Genomic DNA, 24,463 nt, shown 5'->3' with positions numbered 1-24,463 from the left:
ACACCAAGACAGTTGTGAAGAGGGCACAACACCTTTTCCCCCTCAGGAGACTGAAAAGATTCAGCATGGGTCCCCAGAACCTTAAAAAGTTATACAGCTGCACCAGTGGGCATCCTGACCAGTTGCAACACCGCCTGGTATGGCAACTGTTCGGCATCTGACCGGAAGGCGCTACAGAGGGTGTAGTGTGTACGGCTCAGTACATTACTGGGGCTAAGCTTCCTACCATCCAGGACCTATCTACTAGGCGGTGTCAGAGGAAGGCCCAAAAAATTGTCAAAGACTCCAGTCACCCAAGTTCTCTCTGCTACCACACGGCAAGCGGTACCAGAGTGCCAAGTCTAGGATAAAAAGGCTCCTTAACAACTTCTACCCCCAAGCCATAAGACTGCTAATCAAATGGCCACCCAGACTATTTACATTGACTGACATCACCCCCCCCCCATTTGCTTTTACAATGCTGCTACTGGCTGTTTATTATCTATGCATAGTCACTTTACAAATGACCTTGACTAACCTGTACCCCTGCATATTGACTCAGTACCGGTTCCCCCTGTATATAATCTCGCTATTGTTATGTCATTTTCTTGTGTTACTTTTAGATTTATTTTAACTTTAGTTTATTAACTATATTTCTTGAACTGCATCGTTGGTTAAAGCCTCGTAAGTAAGCGTTTCACTGTAAGGTCTACATCTGTTGTATTCGGCGCATGTGACAAATAAAATGTTATTTGATTTGACCTATTGTTCTTGTAATTTATTTTGAATCAGCTGTGAAGGGCTGCTTCAATTCAGAGGGGAGACGAAGTTGTTTTTTGTCTCCAGTGGTAGGAATATTGAGGTGATGTCGGCGTAAATGTGTCAACATGTTTCATGTTTGAGGTGTTGGCAGCTGCATAGGCTATTCTCGTTGAGCAGTGGAGACCATCTCTCTGTCCATCACCGTTGTACTCTTGTGGGAAGCCAAAATGTTCCCAAACTGGAGATTAACCAATGGAGAATCCTCCTCGTTTATCGACCCCACCCCTCGCCATCGTACAGAACTAGTTCCCGGCTGCGCCTCACAAAAAGGACAGCTTGAAATGCGTCAATTAAGATTAGAATTTTGATTAGGCTCTAGTTGTCTGACGGAATAGCCTGAAAACAAAATCCTGCTCAGATTTACTCAAGAGGCATACAACGTAGTGCAGGCACAGCCTACATGCACAGAGTTTAAAAGAAACATGTTTTCTTAAAATGTATTTTGGGTTGACAGTGCGGACCGAACCAAGATCCCCGTACCGAACGGTTTGGTACGAATACATGTACCGTTACACCCATACCACACACAGAACTAATCATACAGCAAGAATGACCTCTCACTCAGTTAAACCATGTTGGGGGTGGGGGGGCGTCATTTAACTGTGGTTTTGCACTCTGACAGACTAAGAACTTCTGACTTGATTCAGTCTTCAGCAAATCACAAATAGCACGCCGCAATCATTACTGTCGCTTCACTCCACACTAGCTTCGAGGGAGAATATAGAATATCGCCTCATTAAAAAATCATTAACGTTGATGATTAAAACGAATATAAGGGGCGTGACGAGTTACCAAACTCTTATTGAATACTGAACTCTCATGGCCCCTTGCTCGGTGTTGTGAAAAGCCCAGAGGATTGTGTGTGCCTGCGTGTTCTGCAGTCACTCTTAAGCGTAGTACTTCGGGCCCTGCTGTGAAGACCATGTAAACTACATTGGCCCAGCATGTATGGGCCCAACAAACCACTACTGACACAAACACACAAAAATACCCGTTTAAATCTGCAGAGCCACAGGGCTGGAGCCACACATGATTTCCGCCCAGAGAGGGAGTGAGATGTAAGGCCCAGATCGGGAGCGACTAGATTGAATCTCCTGATTCAAATCAAATGGTCAGTCAGTGTATGAGGTAGGAGTGGAGGGACAACTCCCATGTTACTTGACATGAATCAAACAAGATAAAATAGCAGGTGAGTTATTACAGGTGTGTGTGTGTGTGTGTTTTTCAAGACAACAGTGCAAAAAAGAAAACAGATGATCTAGACCAGTGGTTCCCACTGGGGGTACTTGTACTCTATCCACAGGGATACTGGAGAAGACTCATGAGTAGACTAAAACGCACACGACGGGGTACTTCAGGGGTACTCCGGGCAGAGAGAATTCCAGTTGGTGGTACAGCAACGGAAAAAGGATGGGAACCACTGATCTAGACTACACTAGATCTTCAGGGAAAGCCTGTGGAGCAGATCTAGTCAACTACAGCTCTACGTGAGTGGGACTTGTGGGCGTGGTTCTCTTACCTTCTTGCCAATGATCTTCTTCCTCATGAACTCGCGGGCCTCGAACATGTAGGGGATGTCGTAGATGGGACGGAAACGCTTGTCTTTGTCTTTGTTCTTCTCCTGCAGAGAGAAAGGAGAAGGAGAGAGAGAGACAGCGAGATACAGGATGAGAACGAGAGAAGGGGAAAGCAGAGGGGGACAGAAAGAGAGATACAGTTATTCAAACACTGACTTCCAGCCATCCCGCTCATCCTTCTTGTTTCTCTGCAGTGGCCCCGGCTCCCCCTTTCTTTCTTCCCCACCAGTCTGAATCCCCACTGCACTGAAAGCTGCTGGGCTCAGTTGTTTACCGTTCCCACTCAGGAGTCCTGTCACTGGGGAGATGGGATGAGGACTGGTGCCATTGTTCCATCTCGATCATAAACACCCCGGCATGAATGACAGCATCACACACACACAAACACGTGCAAATACACACAAGGCAGGAACAGAACATAAATAGAACCCATTTGCATTTTCAAAAGAGTTATTATTTTTTTGTCCTCCTTCGGTATCAGGGACAGACACAGAAACAGGAACACAACAACAATTACAGTGAATGACAAACACACCCACACAAAGAAATGACACACCATAAATGCAACAAAAAAAATAAGGCTATGGATTACAATAGCTCTGTGTTTACCGCCCATTCCATGAAGACCATTATTATCTCTCCACACACACACGGCTCTCGCCCTTTCCTCTCCTCCTTTGGGATGTTCTAGTCCTTCTCCTTATGTCGGTGCTGACACGTGCGCAGTGCAGCTGAGCATATGGAAGGTTCTGGAGAAGAGGCAACAGGGGGCAGTGTGTGTCTCACAGGAGCATGGGCTTTGGGTGGAGAAGCCCACCCCTCAGTTTATAGAAAGAGAAACCAGCGTTACAAAACTGCGCCCACACCCACGCTCCATTTCCATTGGAACAGATTCCCTCTGAACGTGCCTACCTACGCTAGCCTAGCGCCCTTAGCAATTAGAGAACATGGTTCAAAAAGACTTGACCGTGTGAGCCAGGCACCTGACTTCACAGGAGGGACTCCAGCCACGGCTGAAATCACAATCTTAACCACCTAATGTGGTTTCCGTTAACCTTGGCCAAAGTGTAATGATGTTTGGGTGGATTAGGCCGCCCCTCACCACCCCTCTCTCCAGCTCAGTGATGCGCAGTGCTTTTGAGAGGTAAGCTAATCAATCTCACACCTGGCCAATGGAACTCCCCTCCTGCTGATTCCCAGAACCGCCGACCTCCATTTTGTTTCCGCTGGGGCTTATCACAAAGGCCTTTCATTGAAGCTCAGTTACCTTGGGATGAGGGGGTCTTTGGTATACTGCCTAGGGACTGAATCCACCATGATGTGTCTAAGGAGGTTTACCACATGACCTTTACCTCGGCGCACACTTACATGGGTGTTAATAGGCTTTCACTGAGCGGACTCTCTGAAACTCCTCCATTTTGTGTCTGCCAAGGCCCATTATCAGCCGATGGTACCATGCCCAGATACAACTACACTTGGGTCAAGACTACTTCACCTCGCAGAAAGACACTCAAACGTTTGTTAATGAGGTGTTTCGCTCAAGAAAGGATCCAAGTCAGGAGGGAAAAGAACCTAAATGTCAGCTGTATTGTGCCAATTAGAGAGAGAGAGAGAGAGACAGACAACGAGACACACACAGAGAGAGAGAGAGAGAGAGAGAGAGAGAGAGAGACAGACAGACAGACAGACAGACAGACAGACAGACAGACAGACAGACAGACAGACAGACAGACAGACAGAGTTAGAGAGAGAGACAGAGAGAGACAGAGACAGAGAGAGACAGAGACAGAGAGAGACAGAGACAGAGAGAGACAGAGACAGAGAGAGACAGAGACAGAGACAGAGAGAGACAGAGACAGAGAGAGAGAGAGACAGAGACAGAGAGAGAGAGAGACAGAGACAGAGAGAGACAGAGACAGAGAGAGACAGAGACAGAGAGAGACAGAGACAGAGAGAGACAGAGACAGAGAGAGAGACAGAGACAGAGAGAGAGACAGAGACAGACAGAGACAGACAGAGACAGACAGAGACAGACAGAGACAGACAGAGACAGACAGAGACAGACAGAGACAGACAGAGACAGACAGAGACAGACAGACGACAGACAGACGACAGACAGACAGAGACAGAGATAGACAGAGACAGAGATAGACAGACAGAGACAGACAGACAGAGACAGACAGAGATAGACAGACAGACAGAGACAGACAGACAGACAGAGAGAGAGACAGAGAGAGAGACAGAGAGAGAGAGAGAGAGGACACAGACCTATCGTCTCCCGTTCTACATGAGTGTGAAACCCCTCAGGAGGAAGGAGAAGAGAGAAAGAAGACTGACAGATAGTGAGGCAGACAGAGATTTGAGGAGGAAGATGAGGAAAGGAAAGAGGGGAAGAGAGGACAGCCTCTATCCATCTAAATCTCAAACTATAAATATCTGTGTAGAGATTCTATCCCCTAGAGCGGACACATCGAGCCCATGTGACCAAAGGACGCATCTAATGTCACCTTGTGTGAGTACACAGCGTCCCAGTAACCATGGCAATGGAACAACAACAAAAAAAGGGTCTGGGAGCGAGAGATGGAGAGACGGAACGAAAAGGCCCAAAATCACGTCTTTTTTCTTTTTTTAGAGGGCCATAAAACGATTCCACAAGGCCCGGGAATCGATAGGCGGCATTGATCCGCAGGAACCACACAATATTTTACCATGCGATGGGTCTAATGCATTTTGTATGACTCCAGCTACTGAGCCTTCACATAAACTGGCCATATAAACTAATATACTGTTCTACTGTCAACAATTGGCAATGTCTAACGTCAGACTCATCCTACTTCCACCTTTACAGCGCATGATAGAAAATGCTGAAAAAGATTGCTCTGCCCATTTCACAGTCCTGTAGGCCCATTGATGTTCATGGTAGGTAGCATGTCTGTACAATACACACTCAAGCTAACTTTTAAGGCCTCAAAGGATGGCATCGATCTGTGATAAATGACGCAGGGCAGAGAGAAACAGGGGATGTGTTCTAATACCCATTTAAGCCGTCATTCCCTTCATTAACAGTGACAATATTGAAAGACGACAAGGACAGGAAGCCATTTCAGAGGATTGAGACAGATATAACTGTACGGATACTGTAAATACAATAAATTCCCTGGTTTCCCGAAATCCTGGTAAGAGGATTTCTGGAATCTGGAGTTCCTTCTTATTCCCTCCTACCATTGAAAACAAGGGAATTTCTTGAAAAGTTCCCGTAATTTTGCAGTCCAAAACAAGTTATATCCATAATTCACTGATTGAACACAAGAGGAAATCATATAGAATGGGCTAGCTAGTCAACGTGAAAGTGTCTCGGAGTCAGGTCCCCCGTCCTTTCCCCCACCATTATATCCAATGCTACAACTGAAGGTTGTAGAGAAAGTCCTATTTGATGACGATGCACTTAGTCCCAACGTGACACTAATATCAACAGAATTCCCTCTGGGACTTATACTCTATTTGGGGAACATTCCTTTCACTATAAATGACCCCTGGTTGAGACTAAATGTATGACTAGCACAAAAACATGACGCTGGCTTGTAAAGAGCTGCGTAGCTGTAGGGGAATGAAAAAACAAGTGGAGGGGTCACGACCTACTGACCCCGAGGATGGGGGTCATGTGGTGTGGAATGTGCTGGTATGGGGGAGGAGTGTGGGATGTGTGTGTGTGTGTGTGTGTGTACAGTGCCTTGTTAAAGTATTCCGACACCATGGATTTCTTCACATTTTATTGTTACAAAGTGGGATTCAAATTGATTTGTCATTTTTTTGCCAACAATTACACAAAATACTCTGTCAAAAAGGAATGTATTTTTTTTAAGATTCAAAAAAAGAATAATATTTGGTCATCGCATAAGTATTCAGCTTCATGAGTCAATACATGTTAGAAACACCTTTGCCATTGCGTACAGCTGTAAGTCTTCTTGTGGAAGTCTGTAAGATAGTTTTTGCACACCTGGACTGTGCAATATTTGCCCATTATTATTTTCAAAAATATTCAAGGTCTGTCAAGATACTGGGGATCATGGCTAGACAGCAATTTTCAAGTCCTGCCATAGATTTTCAAGCAGATTTAGGTGATTCCAGGTTCCAGGTGAAGCTGTTTGAGAGAATGCCAAGAGTGTGCAAAGCTGTCATCAAGGCAAAGGGTATTTAAATATATTTAAATTTGCTTAACACTTTTTTGGTTACTACATGATTCCATGTGTTATTTCATAGTTTTGATGTCTTCACTATTATTCTACAATGTATAAAATAGTAAAAATAAAGAAAAACCCTTGAATGAGTAGGTGTTCTAAAACTTTTGAATGGTAGTGGGGGGGGCAGAAGAAGGGTTCAAAAATCAACCCATTATTTCACACAGTCCCGGTTTTGGGGCAGCAGGTAGCCTAGTGGTTAGAGCGTTGGGCCAGTAACCGTAAGGTTGCTGGATCGAATCCCCGAGCTGACAAGGTAAAAATCTGTCTTTCTGCCCCTGAACATGGCAGTTAACCCACTGTTCCTAGGCCGCCATTGTAAATAAGAATTTGTTCTTAACTGACTTGCTTAGTTTAATAAAGGTTCAATGGAAAGCCACATCGTACTCCTCTACTCATTTAGCCTTTCCTAAAACAAAGGGGGTGAATATTTATGCAACAACAATATATATATTAGTTAAACTCTGTATTAATTTTATTTAAAAAATGAAAACAAAAGAATTAAATACATTTCAATCCCACTTTGTAACACAAACTGAAGAAATCCGAGGGTCCTGAAAACTTTTGCAAGGTGCTGTGCGTGGAGTGCATTTTTGTGTGTGCAGACACCGCCGAGTGTGTATGGTGTGCGCACGGTGGCAAGCCTGGAGAGAGAGAGAACATTGAAGATGGAACTGTACATTGGGGGCCTTTGAGAGAAACGACCTGCATTTAAGACTGACTGCATGTGTAAAGACCTCCCTAAATAAATGAGCATGAAACTGTTGTAGAGAGAGAGGGACGGAGGGAGGGAGGGAAAGAGGAGTACACAGTGCCTGAAGCTTTAATACAAGACATACATGGCGCTAGCTCAAAAACAAACAAAAACACACCCCAGCCATGTCAACAAACACTGTGCTTACACACACACACACCCCAACTCCTGGGTTCTGCTGGAACTCATTAATGATAGAATGTTTATATTTGAAGATAGCAGAGGCCAGTATGTTTGGCACAAGACATGGACTATAGAAAGTGGATTAGCTGAAGAGACTGGTACCCAGGCTGCAGTCATCCATCTTCCACACACTTTCACTACAACATCCCCATCCTGTACGATCTTCAACACAGACATTTTATTTACTTTTTCTTCCTCTTTAAACATCCGAGTGCTCCTTTTTCTGTTTCTGGAAGAGTCATCATGTGACGTATCCTAAGGTAAGATGTTTTTAGTTATTAAAGTCACAGCAGCTTTCCCCGTTTCTCTTGTGTCTGCGTATGTTTTCCGTACTACCACATCACACAGTGCTACGCAGGTTGACCCATTGACGTAGCTAGCTAACACACTCCCCGCTAACTCCACTGTCAGTCTCACTGAGAACAAACATCATCATCATCATCATCTCCTCTGCCTACTCTATCGTAGGCGATGACATAAGAGCTGCTGGGTTGTGCGTGGGCCAAAAACTTTCAGCCAATCGCAGGCAAGGAGCGCGGGGTCCAACCGGCATAGGGGAAATGTCAAACAGCCAATGGGGTGTGAGATGAGTCACGGGGGACGTGCAGCGGGACGACCCCAGATGACAGGGTCAGTGCGCCACGCTGGAGGCCACAGGCACAACAAAATGAAGAGAACGCATGGAGAGACATGAGGGAGGAAGGGGGGTATGAAGGCATGAGGGAGTGAGATAGATGGCGAGAGAGCAAGAGGGGTGAGGGCATGAGCAGAGCAAACCAAAGAGGGGAAGAGTTACAGAATATAACATCTTCCACTAAATACAAACACACACAGACTGCAAAATAACACCAGGCACTTAGATACTGTACGCAGAAGCATGACACACACAGTTTAGCTGTAGAGATGAAAGGAAGCTATTCTGTCCGCATAAGTATGAGACATACACACTAGCTACAGCAATGAGTCAGAACTATACATTCCACCTAAGGATGAGACACTTCCTGTGTATGTTCCCATTACATAAAGACGACGGTTTGTCGTCATCTCTTATGCTATACGTTAACCCCCCCATTACACACACAGGGAGGGAGTGGGTATAACAGTGACTCATTGAGCTGTTCTGACATCTCCCCCCTCTACTATTGCGTTTTCTCCAGGCTTGTCCTGCTGCCTGCTACTGCTGCAGAGGCTGGCTGGAGAGAGAGGGAGGGGGAAAAAGAGCTGACTCCAACCCGGCCTGCTCAAAATAACTTGCATCTGAAAATACACCACTGCCACACCAGAGGAGAGGAGGAGAGAGGGAAGGAGACAGATGGGAGGGATGAGAAAGTAAGAGGGGAAGAGTACATGGTTGAGTGAGAACAGAGAGGCGCCCAGAGGGGAGAGAGAGAGAGAGAGGGAGCAAAGCCTAAAAAGGGTTGGTACCCTTAACATGAAGTCACGTTTCACTGTGGCTAGTCACCATTGGTCCCACAGCCTGTCAATCAAAGCACATGTCATGTCCCATGGTTGGAGGAAGTCCCAGCAACCAGAAAGGGAAAGAGGGGGGGGGGGGGGTCGGGGCGTGCAGAAGAGGAGAAGAGGAGAGGGCTTGGCAGCGGTTGTCACAGTTCATCTGTGCACTGGTCATCGCATCTGGCCCTGGAACCTCCCCATACGGCCACACACACAGGGCTGGCCCTGGAACCTCCCCATACGGCCACACACACAGGACTGGCCCTGGAACCTCCCCATACGGCCACACACACAGGGCTGGCCCTGGAACCTCCCCATACGGCCACACACACAGGACTGGCCCTGGAACCTCCCCATACGGCCACACACACACAGGACTGGGCCGTGCGTGTAAGACTACTTATGAGAAGCCAATTCCAGTCTGTCTACTGGCACAGGCAGCTTAGGAGAACATGTGTGTGCCTCCTAACAAAATCAGGCAACTGATCAGGAGTCAGATTAGCATTTAGCAGACATCTGGCAGTAGGGAAAGCAGGGCTAGCAGAGATGTCACCCTACATATAGTGCACGTACGTGGTGACATTTCTGTCACCCCAGAAACACATCAGACAACTGGACCAGCAACACTGCATGGTGACCTCCTTCCACTTCCAACTCTCAAACACTTTCTCTCAAGGACAAATGCTGTAGTGTGTCAGTGTGCATGTGTCCTTCCTACTCTGGGCGTCGCTTTGGGCCTTTACATAACACTAGGGTTAGCTAATAGAACACAGAGACAGAGCCACAGACAGAGACAGAGCCACAGACAGAGCCACAGACAGAGACAGAGCCACAGACAGAGCCACAGAGCCAGAGCCACAGAGACAGAGCCACAGAGACAGAGCCACAGAGACAGAGCCACAGAGACAGAGCCACAGAGACGGAGCCACAGAGACGGAGCCACAGAGACGGAGCCACAGAGACGGAGCCACAGAGACGGAGCCACAGAGACGGAGCCACAGAGACGGAGCCACAGAGACAGAGCCACAGAGACAGAGCCACAGAGACAGAGCCACAGAGACAGAGCCACAGAGACAGAGCCACAGAGACAGAGCCACAGAGACAGAGCCACAGAGACAGAGCCACAGAGACAGAGCCACAGAGACAGAGCCACAGAGACAGAGCCACAGAGACAGAGCCACAGAGACAGAGCCACAGAGACAGAGCCACAGAGACAGAGCCACAGAGACAGAGCCAGAGCCACAGAGACAGAGGAACATCCAGCAGTGAAAGCACATCTTTGTCTCCATATGCTGGTCTTAACCCCTCTCCCAGCCTTCCCCAAACATACGACCGTGCAATGGAGCACAAAGTACATGCTGTCAAAGCATCTGGTACAGCCAGAGAGGGAGAAAGAGAGAGGGGGGGTACAGAGAGAGAACTACAGAAAAGGAGGGAGAGAGAGGGATACAGAGCGAGAGATACAGAGAGAGCTACAGAAAAAGAGGGAGAGAATAGAGGGCAGGGAGATTGAAGAGATGGTGGAGGGGGAGGAGTGGGTGGATGGATGAAGAGAGATGCAGACATGCCTGTCACAACAAAGGAAGCAGAGGCATACTGTACAGACACACTGGCCAATGAGGGAAGCAATGACTCTGCAAAGGATAAAGAGCGGAAAAGACACAGACACACAAAGAGCTACCTGAGCCCAATACTACGAATCAGGTTTGAGGAGTTATCGAGGTAACTTTGCTCAACTCTGAGTTCAACTCAGAATAACCAGTATTACAAAAGTCACACGCCTTTTAGCCAGGTAAAAATGTTTATCCCAACGAATCCTTCAGAACTAAAAGGCTACCTCAGGGCTAACTCAATTTATCCTGAATGAAGTGTCCGAGCCACGAGTTGAGGACCAATGAAATCAGATATCCTCCCTCTTGCAAAGATTACGTCATCATCTCCTTCATTTGAAGAAGACGACTGATTCAATATTTTATTAAATCAAATGTTTTATTCTATAATTTAAAAAAATAAAATACCTATCACATTACACATTTAGTAAAGGATTTGCTTTCCTGAGATGGCCTTTCACAAATTTCTAAATACAAACTGACAGCCGCAACCAACCAGAGACATAATCCATAGATGGTAGTTCCCATTCAAGATAAGACTGGCAGCCATTGCTAGTGTACCCATGAGTTTAACAGTCAAATTACCAGGGTCAGAGGTCACAAAACCCTTCTAAACTCAGCAAAACAAAGAAACGTCCTCTCACTGTCAACTGCGTTTAATTTCAGCAAACTTAACATGTGTAAATATTTGTATGAACATAACAAGATTCAACAACAGACATAAGCTGAACAAGTTCCACAGACATGTGAGTAACAGAAATTGAATAATGTGTCCCTGAACAAGGGGGGGGGGGGGGTCACAATCAAAAGTAACAGTCAGTATCTGGTGTGGCCACCAGCTGCATTAAGTCCTGCAGTGCATCTCCTCCTCATGGACAGCATCAGATTTGCCAGTTCTTGCTGTGACCTGTTACCCCACTCTTCCACCAAGGCACCTGCAAGTTCCCGGACATTTCTGGGGGGAATGGCCCTAGCCCTCTTCCTCCGAACCAACAGGTCCCAGACGTGCTCAATGGGATTCAGATCCGGGCTCTTCGCTGGCCATGGCAGAACACTGACATTACTGTCTTGCAGGAAAACACGCACAGAACGAGCAGTATGGCTGGTGACATTGTCATGCTGGAGGGTCATTTTAGGATGAGCATGCAGGAAGGGTACCACATGAGGGAAGAGGATGTCTTCCCTGTAACACACAGCGTTGAGATGGCCTGCAATGACAACAAGCTCAGTCCGATGATGCTGTGACACACCGCCCCAGACCATGACGGACCCTCCACCTCCAAATCGATCCCGCTCCAGAGTACAGGCCTCGGTGTAACGCTCATTCCTTCGACAATAAACGCGAATCCGACCATCACCCCATGTGAGACAAAACCACCACTCGTCAGTGAAGATCACTTTTTGCCAGTCCTGTCTGGTCCAGCGAAGGTGGGTGTATGCCCATAGGCCGGTGATGTCTGGTGAGGACCTGCCTTACAATAGGCCTACAAGCCCTCAGTCCAGCCTCTCTTAGCCTATTGCGGACAGTCTGATCACTGATGGAGGGATTGTGCATTCCTGGTGTAACTCGGGCAGTTGTTGCCATCCTGTACCTGTACCGCAGGTGTGATGTTCGGATGTACCGATCCTGTGCAGGTGTTGTTACACATGATCTGCCACTGCGAGGACGATTCACTGCGAGGACGATCAGCTTGTTCATTGAACAAGCATGGGAAACAGTGTTTAAACCCTTTACAATGAAGACCTGTGTATTTATTTGGATTTTTACTAATTATATTGAAAGACAGGGTCCTGAAATAGGGACGTTTCTTTTTTTGCTGAGTTTATGTATTATATGTCTATGGCCACAAGACAAAGGAGTGACAGAAGTGGGAGGAAAAGATACCTGTGCATTAATCAGCACAGCAAAGACGGCATTAACGATAAGTAATAAAATAAAGACGACAATTCTAAAAGTCTATTTCACACCACAGCCTGCTGAATGTGCAAGATAACTTTTCTTTCGGCACAAACGTAAAATGTGGCCCTGAGTCGCCAATGGATTGAAGTTTCAAATTTGTTTCAATGAATAGTTCTGATGCCCATGGATTGATGTTTCAGCATTGTCTCAATGCACGAGCAGTTACAAGCCTGCTAGAGTTAGCGGCAGGTGGATCAGTAATATCCACCGTCGTAGTACGGATGAAACCTGACCTGGAATGTGAAGCTAACTGAATCTGGTTAGCTTCATACAGTTTAAGAGCAGCAGGTAGCCTAGCGGTTAGAGCGTTGGGCCAGAACTGAAAGGTCCCTGGTCAGAATACCCAAGCCGACAAGGTGAAAAAAAAATCTAACAATGTGCCCTTGAGCAAGGCACTTAACGCTAATTTGCTCCAGAGGCACCGTACTACTCTGGCTGACCATGTAATACAAAACATTTCACTGCACCTATCTGGTGTATGTGACAATACATATTTTTTTTTAGCCGTAGTAGATCTAGCTTGTTTCATAGTATACCACTCTGATCCACAAGAGGAGACAACGCACCAGAGACAGGGGACAGAACATGAGACAGGGGACAGAACATGAGACAGAACATGAGACAGAACATGAGACAGAACATGAGACAGAACATGAGACAGAACATGAGACAGAACATGAGACAGGGGACAGAACATGAGACAGAACATGAGACAGGGGACAGAACATGAGACAGAACATGAGACAGAACAAGAGACAGAACAAGAGACAGAACATGAGACAGAACATGAGACAGAACATGAGACAGAACATGAGACAGAACATGAGACAGGAGACAGAACAAGAGACAGAACATGAGACAGGGGACAGAACAAGAGACAGAACATGAGACAGAACAAGAGACAGAACAAGAGACAGAACATGAGACAGAACATGAGACAGAACATGAGACAGAACATGAGACAGAACATGAGACAGAACATGAGACAGAACATGAGACAGAACATGAGACAGGAGACAGAACAAGAGACAGAACATGACAGGGGACAGAACATGAGACATGGGACAGAACATGACAGAACATGAGACAGAACATGAGACAAAACATGGGACAGAACATGAGACATGGGACAGAACATGAGACAAAACATGACAGAACATGAGACAAAACATGACAGAACATGAGACAAAACATGACAGAACATGAGACAAAACATGACAGAACATGAGACAAAACATGACAGAACATGAGACAAAACATGAGACAGGAGACAGAACATAAGACAAAACATGAGAAAGGGGACAGAAGATGAGACAAAACATGAGACAAAACATGACAAAACATGAGACAAAACATGACAAAACATGACAGAACATGAGACAAAACATGAGACAGGGGACAGAACATGAGACAAAACATGAGACAAAACATGAGACAGGGGACAGAACATGAGACAGGGGACAGAACATGAGACAGAACATGAGACAGAACATGAGACAGAACATGAGACAGAACATGAGACAGAACATGAGACAGAACATGAGACAGAACATGAGACATGAGACAAAACATGAGACAGAACATGAGACATGAGACAAAACATGAGACATGAGACAAAACATGAGACATGAGACAAAACATGAGACATGAGACAAAACATGAGACATGAGACAAAACATGAGACATGAGACAAAACATGAGACATGAGACAAAACATGAGACATGAGACAAAACATGAGACATGAGACAAAACATGAGACAAAACATGAGACATGAGACAAAACATGAGACAAAACATGAGACATGAGACAAAACATGAGACAAAACATGAGACAAAACATGACAGAACATGAGACAGAACATGAGACAGAACATGGGACAGAACATGAGACAGAACATGAGACAGAACATGAGACAGAACATGAGACAGAACATGAGACAGAACATGAGACAGAACATGAGACAGAACATGAGACAGGGGACACAGAACATGGGACAGAACATGGGACAGAACATGGGACAAAACATGGGACAAAACATGAGACAAAACATGAGACAAAACATGAGACAAAACATGAGACAAAACATGAGACAAAACATGAGACAGAACATGAGACAGAACATGAGACAGAACATGAGACAGGGGACAGAACATGAGACAGGGGACAGAACATGAGACAGGGGACAGAACATGAGACAGGGGACAGAACATGAGACAGGGGACAGAACATGAGACAGGGGACAGAACATGAGACAGAACATGAGACAGAACATGAGACAGAACATGAGACAGAACATGAGACAGAACATGAGACAGGGGACAGAACATGAGACAAAACATGAGACATGAGACAAAACATGAGACAAAACATGACAGATGAGACAAAACATGACAGATGAGACAGAACATGAGACAGAACATGAGACAGAACATGAGACAGAACATGAGACAGAACATGAGACATGGGACAGAACATGAGACATAACATAGAACATGAGACATAACATGAGACATAACATAGAACATGAGACATAACATGAGACATGGGACAGAACATGGGACATGGGACAGAACATGAGACAAGGAGGAGGGGGGGACAAGGGAGGAGGGGAAGATGCAGCATGAAGGGTAATAGAGGAAAAAGTAAAAGTGTAAAACCTATAAGCCTCCAACTGCTAAACATTGTCTATATTGACAGATTAATGTTCTCCCTTCTGCAATAATTACACATTACAATATGAATAGAAATCCCCATGACGATCTTCAGACACCTCCAGTCTAAATTAGAAGAGATTATGCCATTTTAAGCAGCATTCTGAGTAGGCTATCAAAAAACAAATAAAGACATTAAGAAAAAGCTTGAACCAGGCATACGCTTCATTTTAATGTGTATTGTGCCCATTTCGGTATATGATGACAACCGTTATAAATCCATCTGCCGACTAGTAAGTATTGAAAGGTAGGCTATTCAAAACCAACTGAAAACAGGCCTGCAGCATATATATGCTCCTACACTGCCTTGTCCGCATGTGAAGTGTTTCTTCAGCCGTATCTGTCCAAAACACCTGAGCACCCAATACAGGGTTTGTGGGGTGCAGGCTCTCCTTCCAGCCAAGCAGCAACGCACCCAATACAGGGTTTGTGAGGTGCAGGCTCTCCTTCCAGCCAAGCAGCAACGCACCCAATACAGGGTTTGTGGGGTGCAGGCTCTCCTTCCAGCCAAGCAGCAACGCACCCAGTACAGGGTTTGTGGGGTGCAGGCTCTCCTTCCAGCCAAGCAGCAACACACCCAATTCTACTCCTCACCAATCAAGACTGATGAGTGGAAGTAGACTTGTTGCTGCTTGGCTAGAACAAAAGCCTGCAATCACACTGGCCCCGTTGTACAATGAGATGCATCCTACGTAATGAACTGCCTATGAGAAGATATTGAACCCCTCTTGGTAGGAAACAACGGTCCGTCTTCACAGGGATTCCAGCCCACTCAGAACACTGTACACCCAACACGTACAGCAACGCATTAACATTTCAGTCATTCAGGAGACTGCATACATTCTTCATTCATTCCTTTTAGATACGTCACTCAGCACATTGGTGACTAATAGTTATTGTCAGCACCATTAAATACAGTACAAGAATTCACCAATGAGGCTTTCTTTTGTATATCGCTCTTCTTTTTCTTCCATGCCACAAAGAGCTTCTATGAGATAATAGTCCAAATTGAACTGGCTTGCGTCAGAAACAAAAAGCCTGTTACTGCCCACAAGAAGTACTCAACTCCAAGTTGCTCTCAGGACTCGAGGCCATAGAAGTAGGATTCTACTGCTAACTGCTCCTCTCCAATACCAACGACTCACTATTGACGCAGGCTGAAGGACAGCGGAGGAGAAGGCTGGCGTACTGAATGTACTTGACAACTAGGAACAATACAGGTAGGAGAAAGGGAAACAGGAAATGCCTCCTCAGTCTCGGTTAGTGCTGAACCATCACGCAATCATAGTCTAGGTAGAAGTTGTTCCTGGTCCTCAACACTGATCTAGGATCAGATTACCCAACCCACAACCATTAGAGGGGATGGTAAACTGACCTGGTATCAGTGGTAAGGGGGTACCATGCAGTCACTACATAGGGAACAGGGTGCCATGTCAGACAGAGCCCAGCATCAGGGAGGAAATGAAGGGAAACCCGGGTTCCAGAGGGGCGCTGCGGTCTAAGGCACTGCATCTCAGTGCAAGAGGCGTCACTACAGTCCCTGGTTCGAATCCAGGCTGTATCACATCTGGCCGTGATTATGAATCCCATAGGGTGGCGCACAATTGGCCCAGCGTCGGCCGTGTTGGCCGGGGTAGGCCGTCATTATAAATAGAATTTGTTCTAAACTGACTTGCCTAGTTAAATAAAAAGGTTACATTCTTTATTTTTTACCAGGAAGTGCCCCCTCCTCCAATTACACTGAGTGCCGAATCATCATCATGGGGCCAATAGCAGACGGGGTCAGGGGTCGACAGCTAATTCCAATCTGGTCGTCCTGGCGGTGGCCACATGTCTATATTTAGCTACTGTTCTTCTTCCATCATTAAGGGCTCCATTAAAAAACTCTGTCCATCTCTTTTCTTATTATACCCGACCAGAGAGAGTGAAAACTGATGAGGACTCTAGTGGGGCTTAGATGGGAGGAACCACACAAATGGAGGAGTGGAGACATACAGACATGTGGATGTGGTGTACGAGAAGGGGACAGATGGCGTGTTCTGTGTGTTCTGATAGCATGAGTGTGACAGAGTAGTGACCGGTTAAGAATGCCTGCATATAATTGTGTGAGTGCCTGGTGACAGTGAGTATGCATGCTTGTCTTACAGTGGTGACTGGGAGTACATGAGAGGTGAATGATAGACTGTCAGTGTGTGCATTTGTCTCATTGTGTGCACGCGGCGAGCTGTGAGTAAGGATGGATCAGCCCACTTCTCTGCAGTGCTGCAATCAAACACACAGAGGTGGGTGGGAGAGACACAGAGAGAGAGAGACACAGAGAGACAGACACAGAGAGACAGACAAGTAATGCCTTTTCAAAATTAGACTGGGGGAGGGAAAGGGCCCACATCAGCGCTTTCCAAACAGTGGCTCTGACAGCAGGCACCCCTATGGAGCTGGTAATGATCCTCTGTGTCAGGGTGGCAAGCCAAGGACAAGACACCAACACACACAACAAAGATACAGCGACGGGAGGGGGGGGTGCGTACCTCGCCCTCGATCCTGGGGGGTCGGATGCTGGACAGGTGGATGGTTTTGTACTCGCCAGAGTTAAGCTTGACCACGACGGCGTCCGCATTCACGACCTGCATCACCTGGGAGAGAGGGAGAAAAGGAGAGAGCGAAGGGGAGGGTGAGAGGGAGGTAGAAAGGGAGGGGTGAGAGAAGGGGGAGACATATTGTGGGAGAAAGAAGGGAAGAGGCACAGAGATGGTGGGATAAAGTGGGGAGGGAGGGGGGAGAGAGAGGGAGAGAGGTTAGTGAGGCAGCCATCGCGGCTCCATTTGGAGGACAGAGAAGACAGCTGCTTTCTAGAGAATTGGCTCTGTGGGCTGAGCTGAACTGAGCCTAGTTTACACAGAGCAGAGCACAGAGAGAGAAGGCTTTAGTCCAACAACAAACAATTCAAATGGTATTCATCACATGCTTCGTAAACAACAAGGTGTAGACCAACAGTGAAATGCTTCGCTACGGGCCCTTCCCAACAAGAACAGACACAGCAAACAGAAATAATAGAAAAAGTCAAATGTGTAAAAAAAAGTTATAAATACACAGAGTAACAGTAACTTGGCTCTATACACAGAGTAACAGTAACTTGGCTCTATACATAGTAACAGTACTGAGTCAACATGCTGAGGAACATGGTAATTAGGTAGATATTAGGGCTGGGCGACATGGCAAATCAATTATCACGATATCTATATATTATTTCATTCGATAACGATAATTATCACGATATTAATCAAATAATGTTTAAAAAGGTGCATATCTGCTTCAGACTCAAGAATGCCTAAAGCCTGAACAAACCACTAGGCAGGTAGCCTAGTGGTTAGAGCGCTGGGCCTAGTGGTTAGAGCGCTGGGCCTAGTGGTTAGAGCGCTGGGCCTAGTGGTTAGAGCGCTGGGCCTAGTGGTTAGAGCGCTGGGCCTAGTGGTTAGAGCGCTGGGCCTAGTGGTTAGAGCGCTGGGCCTAGTGGTTAGAGCGCTGGGCCTAGTGGTTAGAGCGTTGGGCCTAGTGGTTAGAGCGTTGGGCCAGTACCCGAAAGGTTGCTAGATCGAATCCCCGAGCTGACAAGGTAAAAATCTGTCGTTCTGCCCCTGAAGGCAGTTAACCCACTGTTCCTTGGCCGTCAATGTAAATAAGAAGTTGTTCTTAACTGACTTGCCTAGTTAAATAAAGGTTTAAAACAATCTTGAAAACCTTCCTTTTTGACTGTGCTAATTGGTAGCATGTCCTTAGCAATACAATGCATAATAGCATTTGTGATGTCTTTGTCTTTTTGATATTTGCTTGTAGGGCATAAACACTGTCAGTGTTGACTGCATCGGGCAAACATCCCTAGATTGGCTGGTGCTTGAGGGGCGTTTAACCACACTGTGGCGCAAACTCAAACGTCCTGCATGTTCCAAAGAGTGATTTTGCTTCAAATGTTGAAAAAGGTTTGTCGTATTACCAGACTTCGTAGCCACCTGTCTACGGCACATTTTGCACCGAACATTGCTCTGCTCTTTGTCGGACTTCAAAAAGCCAAACCACTTCCAAATTACTGAAACAGTTTAACCATTTTAATCAATAATTTCTTTGTTGGAAGCTGCTCCTTCTCCCTGGCTATCACTGCCACTGTTTTCGCCTACATTACTAATTATTCGTGGTTAATAGTGGCTTCTCCATCACTCGAGGTACTAAGTGGTTTTTAGTGGGCGTATACCTCTCCACGTCCATATTGTCACTTCTCCGCACATTCCTGCTGTGTCAGAGGTGAAATGGACTGCTGTACCTAATTATTCTATATCAACATTATCGAAAATGAATCTAAATGTTTTTATATCGTTATTGAGGGATGTAATTACCTCAATAATTATTGATATATCGCCCAGCCCTAGTAGATATGTACATATAACTATGAATGAAGTCAGTATACAGCACCACATACTGTAGCTACACAGCAGAGCAGAGGGAGAGAAGAGCTGTAATCTACAGCACCACGCAGAGGGAGAGAAGAGCTGTAATCTACAGCACCGCGCAGAGCAGTGGGAGAGAAGAGCTGTAATCTACAGCACCGCGCAGAGCAGTGGGAGAGAAGAGCTGTAATCTACAGCACCGCGCAGAGCAGAGGGAGAGAAGAGCTGTAATCTACAGCACCACGCAGAGCAGAGGGAGAGAAGAGCTGTAATCTACAGCACCACGCAGAGCAGAGGGAGAGAAGAGCTGTAATCTACAGCACCACACAGAGGGAGAGAAGAGCTGTAATCTACAGCACCACACAGAGGGAGAGAAGAGCTGTAATCTACAGCACCGCGCAGAGCAGAGGGAGAGAAGAGCTGTAATCTACAGCACCGCGCAGAGCAGAGGGAGAGAAGAGCTGTAATCTACAGCAGCGCACAGAGCAGAGGGAGAGAAGAGCTGTAATCTACAGCACCACGCAGAGCAGAGGGAGAGAAGAGCTGTAATCTACAGCACCACGCAGAGCAGAGGGAGAGAAGAGCTGTAATCTACAGCACCGCGCAGAGCAGAGGGAGAGAAGAGCTGTAATCTACAGCACCACGCAGAGGGAGAGAAGAGCTGTAATCTACAGCACCGCGCAGAGCGGTGGGAGAGAAGAGCTGTAATCTACAGCACCACGCAGAGCAGAGGGAGAGAAGAGCTGTAATCTACAGCACCACGCAGAGCAGAGGGAGAGAAGAGCTGTAATCTACAGCACCACGCAGAGCAGAGGGAGAGAAGAGCTGTAATCTACAGCACCGCGCAGAGCAGAGGGAGAGAAGAGCTGTAATCTACAGCACCGCGCAGAGCAGAGGGAGAGAAGAGCTGTAATCTACAGCACCGCGCAGAGCAGAGGGAGAGAAGAGCTGTAATCTACAGCACCGCGCAGAGCAGAGGGAGAGAAGAGCTGTAATCTACAGCACCACGCAGAGCAGAGGGAGAGAAGAGCTGTAATCTACAGCACCGCGCAGAGCAGAGGGAGAGAAGAGCTGTAATCTACAGCACCACGCAGAGCAGAGGGAGAGAAGAGCTGTAATCTACAGCACCGCGCAGAGCAGAGGGAGAGAAGAGCTGTAATCTACAGCACCACGCAGAGCAGAGGGAGAGAAGAGCTGTAATCTACAGCACCGCGCAGAGCAGAGGGAGAGAAGAGCTTTAATCTACAGCACCGCGCAGAGCAGAGGGAGAGAAGAGCTGTAATCTACAGCACCACGCAGAGCAGAGGGAGAGAAGAGATGTAATCTACAGCACCGCACAGAGCAGAGGGAGAGAAGAGCTGTAATCTACAGCACCACGCAGAGCAGAGGGAGAGAAGAGCTGTAATCTACAGCACCACGCAGAGCAGAGGGAGAGAAGAGCTGTAAACTACAGCACCGCGCAGAGGGAGAGAAGAGCTGTAATCTACAGCACCGCGCAGAGGGAGAGAAGAGCTGTAATCTACAGCACCACGCAGAGCAGAGGGAGAGAAGAGCTGTAATCTACAGCACCACGCAGAGCAGAGGGAGAGAAGAGCTGTAATCTACAGCACCACGCAGAGCAGAGGGAGAGAAGAGCTGTAATCTACAGCACCACGCAGAGCAGAGGGAGAGAAGAGCTGTAATCTACAGCACCGCGCAGAGCAGAGGGAGAGAAGAGCTGTAATCTACAGCACCGCGCAGAGCAGAGGGAGAGAAGAGCTGTAATCTACAGCACCGCGCAGAGCAGAGGGAGAGAAGAGCTGTAATCTACAGCACCGCGCAGAGCAGAGGGAGAGAAGAGCTGTAATCTACAGCACCGCGCAGAGCAGAGGGAGAGAAGAGCTGTAATCTACAGCACCGCACAGAGCAGAGGGAGAGAAGAGCTGTAATCTACAGCACCGCACAGAGCAGAGGGAGAGAAGAGCTGTAATCTACAGCACCACGCAGAGCAGAGGGAGAGAAGAGCTGTAATCTACAGCACCACGCAGAGCAGAGGGAGAGAAGAGCTGTAATCTACAGCACCACGCAGAGCAGAGGGAGAGAAGAGCTGTAATCTACAGCACCGCGCAGAGCAGAGGGAGAGAAGAGCTGTAATCTACAGCACCACGCAGAGCAGAGGGAGAGAAGAGCTGTAATCTACAGCACCACGCAGAGCAGAGGGAGAGAAGAGCTGTAATCTACAGCACCGCGCAGAGCAGAGGGAGAGAAGAGCTGTAATCTACAGCACCACGCAGAGGGAGAGAAGAGCTGTAATCTACAGCACCGCGCAGAGCAGAGGGAGAGAAGAGCTGTAATCTACAGCACCACGCAGAGCAGAGGGAGAGAAGAGCTGTAATCTACAGCACCGCACAGAGCAGAGGGAGAGAAGAGCTGTAATCTACAGCACCGCGCAGAGCAGAGGGAGAGAAGAGCTGTAATCTACAGCACCGCACAGAGCAGAGGGAGAGAAGAGCTGTAATCTACAGCACCGCACAGAGCAGAGGGAGAGAAGAGCTGTAATCTACAGCACCGCGCAGAGCAGAGGGAGAGAAGAGCTGTAATCTACAGCACCACGCAGAGCAGAGGGAGAGAAGAGCTGTAATCTACAGCACCACGCAGAGCAGAGGGAGAGAAGAGCTGTAATCTACAGCACCGCACAGAGCAGAGGGAGAGAAGAGCTGTAATCTACAGCACCACGCAGAGCAGAGGGAGAGAAGAGCTGTAATCTACAGCACCACGCAGAGCAGAGGGAGAGAAGAGCTGTAATCTACAGCACCGCGCAGAGGGAGAGAAGAGCTGTAATCTACAGCACCACGCAGAGCAGAGGGAGAGAAGAGCTGTAATCTACAGCACCACGCAGAGCAGAGGGAGAGAAGAGCTGTAATCTACAGCACCACGCAGAGCAGAGGGAGAGAAGAGCTGTAATCTACAGCACCGCGCAGAGCAGAGGGAGAGAAGAGCTGTAATCTACAGCACCGCACAGAGCAGAGGGAGAGAAGAGCTGTAATCTACAGCACCACGCAGAGCAGAGGGAGAGAAGAGCTGTAATCTACAGCACCACGCAGAGCAGAGGGAGAGAAGAGCTGTAATCTACAGCAACACTCCACGTACTGAACGACAGTAATATATTCACATTGCAATTGTGGGAGAAGTCAAGTTTATTATAATGAACGATTAACAAGGCCGTTTTGTGATGACTTTTAGATGTAACGATAACGCATCATGTAATACAACCCAACAACAAAATGTACCACCTAAACACTGTAAAAAAGACATTGAAACTATACATCCTACTGTCACAATTACCTCTGCATCGTCACACATTGTAGAGCATCACATTGATGCATTGCCAGTCCTTTTAACTTATACTAAACTGTTTGTGCCACAGTTCCAGCCTCAAACGCACACAAGTCTGTGAATTGTATATTCACACATTCCACATGGAGAGGATTCCCGGGAGAGAAGGAGACGGAACAGAGAGATGGACATCAGTCAGGATTAGCACCGTGACAGATCCATCCCACTCCAGTGAAAATGTCTAGAATCGCTCTTCATTTTACCAACAAACATTTCTTTCCCTCTCCAACGCAGAAGAAGAAACAGATTGGTAATAAAGTGATGAGAGAGAGAAAGAGAGACAGAGTGCTGGGACTGGCTGGGACTGGAGAGAGGGACAGAGTGCTGGGACTGGAGAGAGGGACAGAGGGAGAGGAAGAGGACAGCTGCCAAAACATAAAGAGAAATGACTGACAGACCCACTTGTGACATTCACACACAAACATGAAGTCTACATCAAGCTCAGCTGGGGAACAGTGGACAAGTTTAGGCCCACCCGCCCACACAGAGAGATCAATGTGTGATATAAACAACATGGGCTGTACATCAAGATCACTTGGGAAAGGCACAAACACACCCACTCAGGCCTACCTGTGACATACACAGCAAACATGGGCTGTACATCAAGCTCACTTGGAAGCACACACGCACGGGTCACACACACCTGGTCGGATCAATGATCCAACCCCATCAGATTTTACACTGTTTTAGAGTACGAAGGATGAGGGAAGGATGACTAGTATTTGAACAGGCCCCAATTGCTGAGCTATACATGGGAGACAACCACCCTTGGATACCAGTCAAGCTTGTGTGGGAGGCTATTGGGAATCGGGCTTGTAGCTAAACCAATTTTAGAGAAATCCTGAACACACAAGCACCTCCCTCGAGGCATTCTGAGATGCTCAGTCCCAAAGCTGACTGGGGGGAGAGAAGAGGAGAGGCAGACGTGAGAAATAATACATCTGCAAATAGTTTCACCGTTGGGGACGGAGGGAGAAATTAACCTGCCCACATACACAACACACAGAGAGAGAGAGAGGCAGAGAGAGGCAGAGAGAGACAGAGAGAGACAGAGAGAGACAGAGAGACAGAGAGAGGACTCCTAACACCTCAGTCCCATGGTCCCAGTGCGGGGGACTCGAAGCGCTACACTACCCATCTCTCCATTTCCAAAAAATCTAATCTGTTGTACCAACCTACACACTCCTCAACATTGTAACAAGGTTGTTCTCTAGCTCTGGCACCACAAAGGAAAACGTGAGTATCCTTCCTCTCTCCCCAAATAAATAAATCAACGGTTATGTTGAGAAGAGAAGCAGAAAATGGCTGGCCAGCACATTTACACTGGGTAATTGGCAACTGTTTATTTGAGAGAGAGA

General features: G+C 47.1%; 1 protein-coding gene across 1 annotated transcript in view; it reads right to left on the bottom strand.

Annotated features, from left to right (window-relative positions):
* The window catches only part of snd1 (staphylococcal nuclease and tudor domain containing 1), a 351,126-nt gene that overhangs the window by 303,342 nt on the left and 23,321 nt on the right, over positions 1 to 24,463 (bottom strand). Inside the window, exons 10-11 of the mRNA XM_071332224.1 lie at positions 17,820 to 17,924; positions 2,321 to 2,422 (exon numbers count right to left, since the gene is read on the bottom strand). Coding sequence (XP_071188325.1) covers positions 2,321 to 2,422; positions 17,820 to 17,924 — 207 coding nt within the window. The remainder of the gene's footprint in view (positions 1 to 2,320; positions 2,423 to 17,819; positions 17,925 to 24,463) is intronic.

The sequence above is a fragment of the Salvelinus alpinus genome, chromosome 11, assembly GCF_045679555.1.
Source record: "Salvelinus alpinus chromosome 11, SLU_Salpinus.1, whole genome shotgun sequence".
Lineage (NCBI taxonomy): Eukaryota > Metazoa > Chordata > Actinopteri > Salmoniformes > Salmonidae > Salvelinus > Salvelinus alpinus.
Note: the sequence above shows the minus strand (reverse complement) of the source record. Positions and strands in the feature narration are given on the sequence as shown.